Source organism: Puccinia triticina, chromosome 7A, assembly GCF_026914185.1.
Source record: "Puccinia triticina chromosome 7A, complete sequence".
Taxonomy (NCBI): domain Eukaryota; kingdom Fungi; phylum Basidiomycota; class Pucciniomycetes; order Pucciniales; family Pucciniaceae; genus Puccinia; species Puccinia triticina.
Genome location: NC_070564.1, coordinates 2,917,904 through 2,931,838, shown reverse-complemented (window position 1 = coordinate 2,931,838; position 13,935 = coordinate 2,917,904). Strand labels below are relative to the sequence as shown.

General features: G+C 45.8%; 3 protein-coding genes across 3 annotated transcripts; 1 reads left to right on the top strand and 2 right to left on the bottom strand.

The window, feature by feature from the left end:
* Nucleotides 1-1,596: 1,596 nt before the first annotated feature.
* Nucleotides 1,597-1,995, bottom strand: PtA15_7A349 (uncharacterized protein; the record flags this gene model as incomplete). Its single annotated transcript, XM_053170947.1, has 1 exon — nucleotides 1,597-1,995. The coding sequence occupies one exon, from the start codon at nucleotides 1,993-1,995 to the stop codon at nucleotides 1,597-1,599; it is 399 nt and encodes a 132-aa protein (XP_053022178.1).
* A 166-nt stretch (nucleotides 1,996-2,161) lies between these two features.
* On the top strand, nucleotides 2,162-5,392 carry PtA15_7A348 (uncharacterized protein; the record flags this gene model as incomplete). Its single annotated transcript, XM_053170946.1, has 8 exons — nucleotides 2,162-2,212; nucleotides 3,817-3,949; nucleotides 4,055-4,235; nucleotides 4,332-4,457; nucleotides 4,532-4,775; nucleotides 4,858-4,906; nucleotides 5,000-5,133; nucleotides 5,255-5,392. 8 exons carry the CDS (start codon nucleotides 2,162-2,164, stop codon nucleotides 5,390-5,392), a joined length of 1,056 nt encoding a protein of 351 aa, XP_053022177.1.
* Nucleotides 5,393-6,714: 1,322 nt separating this feature from the next.
* PtA15_7A347 (uncharacterized protein) lies at nucleotides 6,715-11,030 on the bottom strand (the record flags this gene model as incomplete). The annotated part of the gene is made up of 4 exons (XM_053170945.1): nucleotides 6,715-6,723; nucleotides 6,812-8,045; nucleotides 8,134-8,242; nucleotides 10,151-11,030. 4 exons carry the CDS (start codon nucleotides 11,028-11,030, stop codon nucleotides 6,715-6,717), a joined length of 2,232 nt encoding a protein of 743 aa, XP_053022176.1.
* Between the last annotated feature and the right edge of the window lie 2,905 nt (nucleotides 11,031-13,935).

Sequence of the window (13,935 nt, the reverse complement as noted above, 5' to 3'; positions counted from 1 at the left end):
TTGATGAAATAAAAACCCAGTTGGTACCCGCGGTACCCGCCAAAAAGACCGCTGGTACCCGCCAGGCGGTGCCGGATGCGGTGCCGGGTGCCTGTTTTTGGGAAAAAACACGCGGGTACCGGCGGTGTAATTTATACCCGGGTCCGTTTTGACATTCTCTATAGAATCTTACCTGTGTGTACGTGTTGTTGATCTGAAAGAGGCCCAGCCTGCAATTTGGAACAACCTTTTATGAGCGCACATGAGAGAAAAATTAGCAAAGTGAAAACAATGAACACCTTCATGTATGTGAATAATATGAATTGAACCCCAAGAAATCATCCAAATCAACAAACAGGTCAAATTGAGTTATGATTTAATTGAGGTCATTGTGTCTTAGTGGTTTCAACTGTGTTCTGATTGAGTTCCAGCTGAGTTCTGCATGACTTCTTGATGATTTATGGATGAATCCATGATCATTTTCAGAACAGTTGTGGATGAGTTCAAGCATTTTTCATTATTTCTTACACTCCTTTCACCAAAAGCATCCAGCACAGTTCTGGAAAAAGGGTACGGTATGGCACTCTCTGGAGAGTGCGTCAAAATAACCCCTGGTGGGTAGCCTTGACTGTATGCACTGGGCTTGGGAGAAATGCCCGTGATCCATGGCAGCGCAGTTCAAGGGTAAAGAAGATTCACCAACAATAGTCTTGGATGCAGTTGCAACGAAAAACATGTGGATCTGGCATACGCTTTTTGGTACACCCGGCACTCTGAACAATATCAACGTAGTTTAACAATCCCCACTCTTTGGATCTGTTCTAGCTGGTATGGGAGGGTTGGCGGAATTTGAAGTTTCTGGAAATAAGTACAATAAATGTTATTATCTTGTTGACGGGATCTATCCAAAGTGGTCAACATTTATTGCTTCAAAGGGGCTCAAAGCGCAAGATGCAGCAACAAAACACTTCACCAAGGCTCAAGAATTCCTCAGAAAAGACATTGAGCAAGCCTTTGCAGCTCTGCAGATTCAATTTTTGATCCTCTCAATTCCTGCTTGACATTGGTACCCTGGAGCCCTCGCATCAATCATGGCTACAATGTGTGACTCTTCACAACATGATAGTGGAAGACGTCCACCCCACAGTTGAATATCCTCCGTTGCCCGCAACAACTCGGCTCATTCCACCAAGAACTCAGCCATACACTCTTCTTCAACAACTCATGCAAAAGGTCAAGCTTGAGTCACCACTGGTACAGAAAAAACTCACACAAGATCTTATCAAGCACCTCTGGAGCAAAAAAGGCTCTAGAACAGATGATGATGAATAGTTGTTATATTTTTCTCTTGATTTCTGCTCTTGCTATCTCCTTGTTTTTCATTGTTCTTTACTCAATGTTTTTACTCTCAGTTATTTGTTGCGGTTAAACAAATGAATTTACTATCAAACTATTTCTTTCACTAAATTTCTTTGCATGTGATTAACATTGAACAATGTTTGAGTGTGTGCAAATTGGAGATCAATGGAAGTGAAACATGAAATTGTGATCAAGCAAGTAAAACAGCAAACATCTTGATCAGTGCAAGTAAGAAACAGATGGAAACTTAAGCAGCTATCATAATTGATCAAGGATTGGGTTGATCAGCAAATTGGGTAGGTCTTGAGTTTGAGTGGGGTCTGAATCTTCCTCATCTTCATTGTTGGTGTTGTCCTCAACTTCGATTACATTATGATTTTGTTTGTGTTTGCTAGTTGGAGGACGAGAAGAGGAGGGGATATTCTCTTTGGGTTTGCTAGTGGGACAATGAGAAGAGGAGGGGACCAATGGAGTTGGAGCCAAGGATTCAGGAATTGCAGGTCCCAAGGCTGGATCAATACAAGGTTGTTTTTTTAGTTGCTCCCGATGAGCTTTTGCAGCTCTCATCTTGGCAAGTATTTCAGCTTTCTGTTTGATAAGGTATTCGCGCAAGGCCTCTTTGGGACAGTCATTGACGCTCTTCATCATGATAGCCATCTCCATCTTTTTGATGTCTGCATTGACTAGAACTTTTTGTATTTCATTTGCTTTTCAAGCTTTGATTGTTTGCTGTTGTCCGTTGTTGGAAGACTTCTCCAGAAGCTTCATCTTCTTTGCCATGTACTCCTTCTGCTCCATCTGGTGTTTTGCTGCTTTAACTCCAATGGGAAGCTGCCATGAATTTGACGGGTGGGACTCGGACGGAATAGCACTAGTTGAGCCGGGTTCCAAGGCATCCACGGGTAATTGTATTGGAGGCTGAATTGCATCAGCAGCTTTTTTGGGTGTGCCATTTTTTGCCTTGCCCTGCGCCATCATATTGAATTTTGGGCATGTCTTCAGAAAACGCCATGCATGTTTGAACACGAACTGCTTATCCTCTTTCGGAAAGAACCAATGTTTTGCTTCTTGAACCCAGTCATCTGGAGAGGAACCATAGGGTGGATTTTGTTTCAGCTGCTTGTGTATTGCCTGGAACTTGAGGGAAGCTTTTTGAAGGTGTCCCCATCTACAAGAAGCAATGAAAAAGTGTTGATAGAGGTTCAGCTAGTAAACAGCAAACTGTTCACAAAAATGTGCATTGAACTATCCCAGGGGCTTCGCGGCGGTCCCGGTGAATATTGGTTGAAGTCAGCAAGCACACGCTCCCAGAATTTGTTGCAAGTTTGAGAGTTTCCTTTGAATGGATTGGTTGAGATGAGTATCCAGCTCTTTGAGAGTTGCAAGTCCTCTTTGGGGAGCCAATTTGGAGCTCTCTTTTTTTCACCACTGGTTGTTTGTTTGGCAATTTGTGTGGTGGCACTGAGGGGGTGTTTGGAGCGGTCTTCTTTGGTTTTGGTTTTGCCATATTCTGTTGGGTTGTGTTATACCGTCAATACTTGGTGTAGGTTGTTGGAATACGGAGGATGGCTTCTGCTAGCCTGGGGGGATCAAGAGCTCCCTAGCCTCAGATTACGGTTGGAGTAAGCTAATCTGAGTGGCCGACTGCATTGGTGTAGATTGGGAGGTCCAAGGCTGTCAGAGATTATGTCATTAGACCATCCGCACCGGGCGCTAAGTTAGCCTGAATTAGGGCACTTAGTTCGACCCCGCACCCGCATTGGGTTGGATCAACCGGGGATCAACTTAGCCCGGAGCTCCGTTTGGAGCTAGTGGGGTCTAAATGTAGACCCCACAAATCCTGGGACTAATTCCAAAATGAATATGCATCATGCTTGTTAGCATGAACTTTATGTGTTTAGGTGCCAAACACATAACATATAGGCACCTAAACACATAACATATAGGCACCTAAACACATAACATATAGGCACCTAAACACATAACATATAGGCACCTAAACACATAACCTCCGACAGCCTTGGACCCGCTAATCCCCACCCATGCGGATGGCCAATTGGATTATCCTATTCCAATTGTAATCCAAGCTAGTTAGCCCAGGCTAATCTAGCAACGGATGCGGATGCTCTTAGGTGCCTGTATGGTATGTGTTTGGCACCTAAACACATAGAGTTCATGCCATTGAGCATGATGCATATTCATTGTAGAGGTTAGTCCGAGGACTAGTGGGGGCTACATTTATACCCCACTATGTAGCTCCAAACCAAGCTCCGGGTCAAGTTGATCCCCGGTTGATCCAACCCGATGCAGTTGCAGGGTCGAACTAAGTGCCCTAATCCGGGCTAACTTAGTGCCCGGTGCGGATGGTCTCAGAGAGGGACTTGGTTAAGCTTGGCTGTGACACCACTGTGACAGAGAGTGCTGCATAGCAAATCTGACGTCACATTCGGTGTGTGACATTCGAGAGATTTGTCTTAGGTCTGTCTCAAAGCCAATCTCAAGAACTCCCAACCAAATCCCAATAGCAAGGACAGTCAAACGAAGATGTCTGTCGAAGCCAGCCGATCAAATGCAGCGCTGGACTTGAGCGGCAAGACCGCCGTGGTGACGGGTAAGTCACAGAAGTCGGCGTGATTGACTTGCACGACCATTCCAAGCTGACGATGATGGCATATCTGCCTCTCTTTTGGATCCGGGCGATGACGGAACGGCTCAGGTGGAACCCAAGGGATTGGAGAGGGAATAGCGCTCCGTTGCGCGCAACTTGGCGCTAGCAGAATCTTTATCGTTGGCCGGAGCCAGGAACGCGGGAACGCTGTGCTCGAACGTTTGAGAGCTGTCGCCGCGGAAAGGGCCCATTCTAAGCAGCAATTCGAGTTCCTCCAAGCTGATCTTTCGTTGAGTTTTTTTTCTCCTTCCGCTCCGTCTCGGCTATATAAATTACACAACTCTGCCCCGGCTAACATTGGTCTGAATTTCGTTTTTCTCGGCAGGACAATCAAAACAATCAAGGAAACAGCTTCGGAGATCAAAAAGAAAGTCGGAACGAATGGTCTGGATTACTTGTTGATGACTCAAGGAGGGCCTCCTAACGGGTTATATGAAGAAAATTCTGAAGGGTGAGTTAAATCAGGTGGCATCCACATGGGAGAGTCGCACTTGCTTAGCAGCATAACATTTTCCGAGGGAAAAGATACGAAAAGTCGCTCGTCGTCCATTGCCTATCTCGGTTCGGCTTGAGTTACTTGCTCGCAGAGTCAAAGACGCTGAAGAACGAGAGTACCGTCGTCTCGATCCTATCGCCGGGCTCGAGCTATTCGGAGCTCGACCTTGAAGACCTTTCGTTGAAGAAACTTCATGCAACTCATCCGTGGAGGCCGACGATGTTGATCACCCAGGGCAAACGTGACTCTACTCTGACCGACGCATTTACTCTGGTCGGTTTGTTCCCGCTCTGCTCAGCCGCTCTTTGTCTCACCCAACTCTAATCCGAGCCGATCAATATATCTTGCTCTGTAGGAATTCAACCGCCGTTATCCATCGGTCAAGTTCTACCACCTCTTCCCAGGTCAGGATATCCGGCTCTTATATAGAGATTACGCCACTCAAGTGAGAGTATGCTAATGTGCAAATGTGAATATTTACAAATATAAAACTTTAGGCTTTGTGCAGACTAACGCGGCAGCCAATCGAGGGCTCCCATTCCCCATCCCTCAATTGGGTTCAGTGTTTGGCCCGATCCTGGCGAAGATTGCAGGAAACACGCCAACAAGTTACTCGGATATTCCATTATTTGTTTGAGTCTTTTCTTCCTCTTAATCATTCTCTTTCTCTATGTTAGAGATACTCGATTCGGGACTCAATCTGGTTTGTTTTTTTATTTTCTTTCTTGGCGTCGGGCGGGGGGATGAGACAGTTTGCAGCCAACCCAGAGGCCAGAAAGTTGGACGGCTATCTCTTCAACGAGCGCTTGAAGAAGATTGACTTGGGACAATACAATCGCGACCAAGCCAACCGAGAAAAGGTGTTTGAGAAGCTTCGTAGTATGTTTTGAACAGCGTTTTTCAGATGGCATCCACATACTTTACATATATCCAACTTGCACTTAGGCTTTTATTTTTTGTACAACTAATATGTATTTACCGTTGATGCTCTTTTGGTATATATAATGGTCAAATTTAAAATAAATCATGTTCTAAAATCACTTATCTACCATGAAATATATATCACACTTTGTAGAGAAATATGAAGAAAGTTGTGTCATCAGTGGTAGCAATGCTGGCACTGTTGACGGGGTTATCTAATTATTGACTGGAGGACCATACATTAGGGCAATGTTGTCCATGATCTGATTCTATCACAAGTTTGATGATTGACTGGAAGGCGGATGTGACTGAAAGATTACATTTACAAACAATGAGCAAAATAGGTTAAATTTGACTTTGAAAAACACAAATATGGTCATTGACATATAAAGCCGGGGGTTTTTCTTGTTCCTTACTGGTTGGCAACTTGGTGAATACTACTGACAAGGGTAAATGGGATGATGTGTTGATCAAAAATACATGAGCTACAAAATGCAGGGTTTGGGTATTACAGATAGTATTTTTAGGGTCAGCCTTGAGGCACTACTAAAAAAAAACTACATGCACACCAATTTTGGAGTGCATTAGTGTGCACTCCAAAGTTATTGGTGTGCATGTGAGTGCAGGTGAATGCACACCAAGAAAGTTGAGTTTGCCCAGAAATTGGAGTGCACGGCTGTGCACTCCACGCACTCCAAGATAATTCCCCCCACCCATGTTTTCAAGCAAGAATTGGAGTGCATACTTCTTCACTCCAAGAATTTTTGGAGTGCACTACACAAACAAGGCCAGAGAGCAAAACAAATTTAAGGAGCGTGTTTTATTGATTACTTAGAACAAAAAGAAGAAAAATTCTCAAAGGCCCGATTCATCTGAGCGGCAAGACCCTGGCTATAGATTAACAGGCCATTCTGTATGTGCATAAAACAGCTTTGGCCAGCTTGGGAAGTAAACTTAGCCTCCAGAATGGGAGGAGGAATTGGCTTGAGCCCATCTTCTTCCTCCATGATAGGCAACACCCAGTGATTACCATTCACATGGAGAAGTAGTCATGTATAAACAGATAGTGAATAAAAGAGCAAAATGAGAGAAATATTTTGGCTAGGTATATGTAATAAAGATGGGACCCAGGATAACTTGGCCTGTAGATTCTGATTCTGATATAATAATGAGTGAATTTCTACATATATGGGCTTGAAATACTATGTTTTGGGTCCATGTTTAATTGGAGCAGAGAGTCCAGTTTCTTGAGCAAAACCAGGTCAGTTTGAGGACAACAGGAAGTCGACATTCATAGTTCCTGGATTAACAAAACAGGAGCAACTGTCAGTTTGTCCGCTATTTTTATTGTTTGGTGCAATGAATTTCTGTTGATCAGCCCATCTTACCATCATCTCAGATATCCTCAAGCCAGGACCAAATTTTAAGCATTCGATCCCGTGGGCCTTACAAGCCGCCAGATAATTATCTGGGATTGATTGCTTGTTGCAACAAGCACAAAGAGGAAAGACTAGCCGTCTTAGCTTGGGCATGTATGTGAACAGATCGGATTCTAGAGGAAATTGATAATGGGCTGGTTTAATGCCGGTTGCAAAGACCTCGATTGGGCCGTATGGGAGGATGTTTTCAGTCCAAAGATCGCAGAGAGGTCGATCCCAATCTTGAATTTCAAGGACACGCAGTTTTGGAAACTTCAGGCTGAGAACTTGGCCAAGTGTCGAGCTGGTCTCGACTGAGATACCTTCGATTGTATCCTTAAGCACTTCAAATAACGGCTTAATCTTTTGTGCGTTATCCGGAGAAAACCCAGAGACACTGAGCATCTTGATGCTAGACTTCAACGCAGTAGCGAGGCTCGCGAATCCCACACAGGAGCCTTCCCAAGGGTCGGCAATGTCCAATTGAGTGATCGCTGGGAGTTGGTGGTTAGCAAGTGCATTACCAACAGTGCTTGTTAGAACAACAGGATTAAGGTGCACCAGATCGAGTGTCTTGAGGTTCTGGGCCGCAACAATCAACGATCGCAGACAATGTGAGTCCGGCCGATTTTTTGCCCCTATAGCTTTTCTAGATCTATGAAGACCCAATCGAAGAATGCGTAGATTTTTGATTCGTCCGATAGCTTCAAGGGTTTGAACGGGGAGCGAGACAAATTCCTTGAACCTTAGCTCGATTTCGGTAAGCGAATCCGAGAACAAATCGGCCAAACATTCCAGAATTTCACAAGCGCTCCTCGATCGTCCTTCTTTCTTATCTGTAGTTGACCTTCTGCTCCGAAGTTGATAATAGGGTATGGGATTTCTAAGGTGATGAAGATGCAAGACTTGACATTTCGGTCGGAGGGAGGATGATGAAAGTTTGCTAAGGTGGTTAACAAACTCGTTTTGTCGGTTAGAATCCTCCTCTCTAACAAATCGCCATGCTTTGTACAGGTGATGGATGTAGAACCATTCTGCCCATCTGCGGCAAACCAGCCTCAAAGTGCTTGCCGTCAATCTTTCCCATAGCATCCGGGTGTAACGATGTGCCAAGGATCCTAATTTGAACGTGACGAGATATTCAAAGATCATGTCGAGCACCTCATTGGGAAGATCGAGGATGGTTGCCATTCCGGATGAACTTCTAGATAACCAATCACATCAGCAAAATTTTTCGAAGAAGCGATCCAAAAACATAAAGCCACAATGTGTCAAAACAAATAGCCACTTACCTTCGACCGTTTGCTGAGGAGCAGCCGATGGGATGAGACTCGAGAGCATCCGGCACGGCAGACAGCTGCGGAGTATGTGGGGGGAGTTGGATCACCTGCTGTGACAATACTGTGATATGGAGTGTGCAGGGTCAAAGATGACGTCACACTTCTGTCTGGCCAGCCAAGCGAATGCAGCATTGGACCTGAGCAACAATACCGTTGTGGTGACTGGTAAAATCGAGCTTAACTAAGCCTCTCCGAGGAGGCGCGAAGCGTCTCCGAAGGAGAGGCTTAGGACTAATGTCCCATATTTGGCCTGAGGCTGACGGGGTTTTTCAATGAAAATGTGTGATTTTGTGTTTACAACTCTCCTACAACTTGGTATCACCTCATAATCCAAATCCCAGTTGGCCATGTCTAGCCCTTGATCTCAGCTGTCTTGTACATGTTTTTTCAAGTAAATTCATCAAGAACTGGCCGCTCAGCAGCCATTCTTGTAAGGGCATTTTCTGAGCAATGTGACAGACCCGCCAGGCCATTTGCAGGTCAAGTACAGACACTTTCTCACGGTTTCAGCCTTGCAAGGCCTCGCAAGCCATGCTTTTACAACAATTTTTTTTTCAAGGGATGGGGGTAGGTGTTGTGTTAAACACACCAGAATATGTAGAAAGAAAATCTGATTCTAATGATGCCAGAGGCTGTGAAGAAATCCAATGAGTATACGGTGATATGGGGGATATAAGGAATTTTTAGATGTTTGGCTGGGCAGCCTCAGGCCAAATATCGGACATTAGGCACAAGTCCCTCCCGCAAGCGGGAGGGTGCTCGCGCCCCGCGAGCACAGGGAGGGACTTGTGTTAAGTTCGTGGTAAAATGCCGCCCCAATCATTGACTGACACGACCATTCCAAGCTGACAATGCTTGGATGATAGTGCAATGTTTCAGGTGGAACCCAGGGCCAAGGGATTGGAAACGGAATAGGGCTCCGTTGTGCACAACTTGCCGCTAGCAGAATCTTGATGGTTGGCCGGAGCCGGGAACGCGGGAACGCAGTGCTTGAACGTCTGAGAGCTATCGCCAAGGAGAGAGCCCTTGGCAGGACAAACAGAAGAGGAAACGGCATCAGAGATCCCAAAGAAAGTCGGGTCAAATGGTCTGGATTATTTGTTGATGACTCCAGGAGGGCCTTCTCACGGGGTATATGAAGAAAATTTGGAAGGGTGAGTTGAAAAAACTCTAGTAGGATGGTCTTGATCCAAAAATAAACTCCATCTTTTGGCTTGTTAAGTTTCCATTTAAAGGTCAGAGTGGATTGAATTTGTCTTTGAAAGGAACAGCTGCATACATAAACATTGAGAAATAAGCCAAGGGATTTTTTAATGCTTGCTTGACAATGCTGACTCGACATTGGATAGATACTGTTTATTCTGAATGGTGTGTTGAACAAAAGGTATGGTTTATAACATTCTTGGATTCATACTGCAGAAGGCGTTTTCAACGTTTGGTCCCGGGCGTAGCTAAAGCAGAAAATTCAGTTGTTTAGTGAAACCTGGGTCTTGTGAGTTAAAGAGAAGGTCGACATTCATAGTTCCTGTAACAAGAAAACAGGAGCAAGTGTCAGTTTTCCGGTTGTTTCTCGTCTAGGGTGCAATAAACATCTGTTGATCAGCCAAACTTGCCATCAGCTCAGATATGTATATGTCACGATCAAGTCGTAGACACTCTATTCCGTGAGCCTTACAAGCCGCCAAATCATCATCTTCGAATTCCACGTCATCAGGATGACAATTATAAAAGACTAGCCGTCTTAACTTGGGAATTTTCGTTAACAGATTGGATTCAAGAGGACGATCACAACAGGCTTCTTCATGGGGGATTGCAATGACCTCGATTTCGGAGTTTTTTAGTATGCTTTGAGTGAAAAAATCGCAGAAGCTTTGAAACCAATACTGTGTTTCGAAGACACGCAGTTTTGGAAACTTCAAGTTGTGAATTGTCGAGTTGTGAACTGTCGAGCTGTGCCGGACTGAGATACCTTCAATCGTGTCCTTGAGTGCTTCAAATAACGGCTTAATCCTTTGTCCGCTATCTCGAGACATCCCTGAGACCATGAGCACTTTGATGCTAGACTTGAGCGCAGTAGCGAGGCTCACCAATCCAGCACAGGAGCCTTCCCAAGGTTCGGTAATGATCAACTGAGTGATCGCTGGGAGTTGGTGGTTAGCAAGTTCATCACCAATAGTGCTTGTCAGAACAACAGGATCAAGGCGCGCCAGATCGAGTGTCTTGAGTTTCTGGGCCGCAACAATCAACGAGCGCAGGCACTGTGAGTCCGGCCGAGTTTCCGGCACTGAATCTTTCCTCAAGGTTGGCTCTTTGGGATCATGAAGACCCAATCGAAGCACGCGTAGATTTCTGATTCGTCCTATAGCTTCAATGGTTTCGACGGGGAGCGAGACAAATTCCTTGAACCTTAGCTCGATTTCGGTAAGCGAATCCGAGAAAAAATCGGCCAGCCATCCGACAATGTCAAATGCGCTGCTCGATCGTCCTTCTTTTTCATCCGTAGTTGATCTTCTGCTTCCAGGTTGATAAAATGCCGAAGGATCTCCAAGGTGATGAAGATGCAAGACTTGGCAATTCGGTCGAACGGAAGATGATAAACGAGTGGCGAGATGATCAATGAGCTCATTTTGTCGGTGAGCATCCTCACTCTCGAATCGCAATTCTTTGTATAAATGACGGACGTAGAACCAATCTGCCCAGATGCGGCAAACCACCCTCATAGTCCTTGCCGTCGATATTTCGCATTTTATCCGATCGTCGCGATCTTTCAAGCATCCCAATTCGATCGTCACAAGATATTCGAAGATCAATTCAAGCACCTCATTGGGAAGATCAAGTATGGTCGCCATTCCTAATTAGGTGATCCATAGGCAAACAAGCATCGAGTTAGCAAGACTTCTGAAAGAATCGATCCAAATACTTGAAGCGACAAGATGTCGAGATACAGACTTACCTTCTGTTTTCTACATAAGGGACCGCTGGAGGCGATTGTCGGCTGGTGTCGGCGAAGTCGATCGGAGGCTCGCGAGCGCTGACGCAAACTTACGACCAACCTACACCACGGGGCATCGGGGACGGCATTTGGCTGCCCAAATGGTCCGCCCATCTGCCGTCCGGCTCTGGCCCTGGGGGCTAACTTAACACATGTATAAGGATATGAACCTGACAATAAGGAACACGTCGCGTCATCACAGGCGCGGCACGGGTATCGACTCCAAACTCGGTCAAGATTGCTACTCACCTGACAATAAGGAACACGTCGCGTCAGCACAGGCGCAGCACGGGTATTGACTCCAAACTTGGTAAAGAGAGAGAAAAAGGAGCCGGTACCCGGTGTGGTGTTCAAACCAGTACAGGCCCTCAAGATCATCAAAATCCAGAATTCATCAAGATCAGACATCTCAACAGCAAGACTCTTCAGCCTCAAGATTCTCATCAAGCCCCTCATTCTCAATACCCTTCAAGATTCCTTCCCCCTTCTTTTTCTTTATGCTCTTTTTTATGTTTCTTGGTCCTAACACATGAGTCATGTGGGTTTCTTTCATCTTGTTTGTTTTATTTCTTCTCTTCTGTTGGTTGTTGTTGTGTTGTGTTTTCTTTTCTCTCCTTGTGGTGTTGCTTTGTAGTTAGGGATGTGATGACATGTCCTGTGACATGTCACTCCCCAGAGTCCAAGTTTGAGTTTGAACTTGGAGGAGGGGACGGCATGGGACTTGCTCTGATCCAAGAGAAATTCCATCACCTTTTTTTCTGATCCGCTGGCAGTATCCCCAGCACTATTCCTGATCCCCTTATCATCATCATTCAATCCTCAACAAACCAACCACCGCCGACGGTATTCCATCCCCGTTGTCTCTCAAAAATCCCGCCCCCAACGCTATCACTCTTTTCAATCCTCATCTCATTTCTCGGACCACCCACGAGGGCAGCCTCAACAGCACCTATCCCTTCAACGCTCTGCCTACCGCCTGGCACGGTAGGAGTTCCACATTTGGTCCCCCGAGCCGGGATCGAACCAGCGACCTCAAGATTTACAGTCTTGCCTCAGGATTTTGAGACGGCCGGTGATCAATCAATTGAGGATTTCTTTCATTTTGTTCTGGGTTTTCTTAGTTATTGATTGCTCTTGGTCCGCAACTCTGAGATCACTTTTTGAAGGTCAAAGCGCGGCCTGCTCGTTTGTTGTTGGTGAGGATTGTTGTTGATTTGGACGCAAGGTCATTGGAGGCGCCGACCTGGAGCCTCGTTTTATTGGACTCAAGATCACTTGAAAGTTGTTTCAGGATCTTAGCAAGCTTGATCGTTTAGGATCGTTTCAGCGTTGTGGCTTCGGCATTGTTCTAGGATTCAATTCAGCTCAAGATCTCTCAAGGACCAAGGGTTTCTAGGTTGATTGCAAGGCAGGAGGGTACAAAAGTAAGCCTCATCCTTTTAGTTGCACCTCCAAAGGGTCTATCTACATTCGTCAAAGCATTACTCTAGCCACTCTGTGAGCCCAAGAATTCGTCCGGATTTTTTTTTTCAGTTTAGCAAAGTCAAGAGGCACGGGCTCGGCGAATTGCTGGAGTCAGATCCCTGCTTCATTTCGAGCTACTGGTCGCCTAGTTTGCGCTACTGCGGCAAAAGCTACCCGCCGTCGAAGTCAACATTGAAAAGTTTCAGCTCTAGCCTGTTTGATCACAACACAATCACTCTGCAAGATCTCTGATACGTTTGGAGCTCTATCTGCCACCTGCCAGCGTCCCCGTTCGCTCCGATCCGTCCGTCACGTACATCAAAGCCTCTCGATTTCCCTGTTTGTTTTGGAACGCCTCCCCAACACGCCTATTCCCTTCTGAAGTCCCACAGAGTCCTGCCAAGCCCTATTCAGTTCTCTGAGATCCTCTCCGCGCCCTTAAAGCTTTTTCATTCATTTTTGAAATCACCACGATGGTTAACTGGCAAGATCTAGGCGCCCTAGTCCAGTCCTGGGTACAGAAAGGTGGAATCTCAGACACTGTGGATTATAAAGCGTTCCGACAAGCTTGGGATCCTATTATTGTTGGTCTGTTGCGGAGAGAACTTATCAAAACAGTCGACGAGATCCGCTCGTGTTTTTATCAGGCCTTTTCATCAAGATGTCAAGACCAGACTCAAGTGATCCTTTTTCAGCAGGATAAGCTGATCCCTGTCAGCAAAAAAATTTTCAAATTTCCGCCGTTTGAAGACCTCCGCGCAGCGGCTGAGGAAGTTTTATCTGACCAGACCACCCCGGCCGTCGACACCACTAGAGTCTCCGATCCTGTTTGGGAGATGACACCCACTCAATTGTCTGTGATCATTGATGAAGTCTCAAATATGCTTAAATTGATGAATGATCGACTAGAGAAACTCAAATCTTTGGAGCAGAGGTTGATGAAGATGTTGTCGGTGCCCTCTGCTTCTGCCGCCGCAACTCGTCACTCGCGTTTGATCTGCTAATATTGTCATGTGGAAGGCCATGGCACGGCCCACTGTGATGCGCTTCGGAAGGACATAGAAGAGCGCCTTGTCAATCAGAAGGGTCACAACTACTTCCTTCCAAGCGGCGCTTTGATTCCGTTCGATCCTAGCCAACAGATCCGCAGCATAGTTTTGTTGTTCCAAGACTCAAGTCCCAATGCTACTCCTCATCATGCGACATATAGGACTGTGTGTGGCGCTCTACAGATGCGGTGTCTGCCAGAAGTTCCGCCATCATCTCTTCCACAAGCCCATGCGTTTGCTTCTACTAGG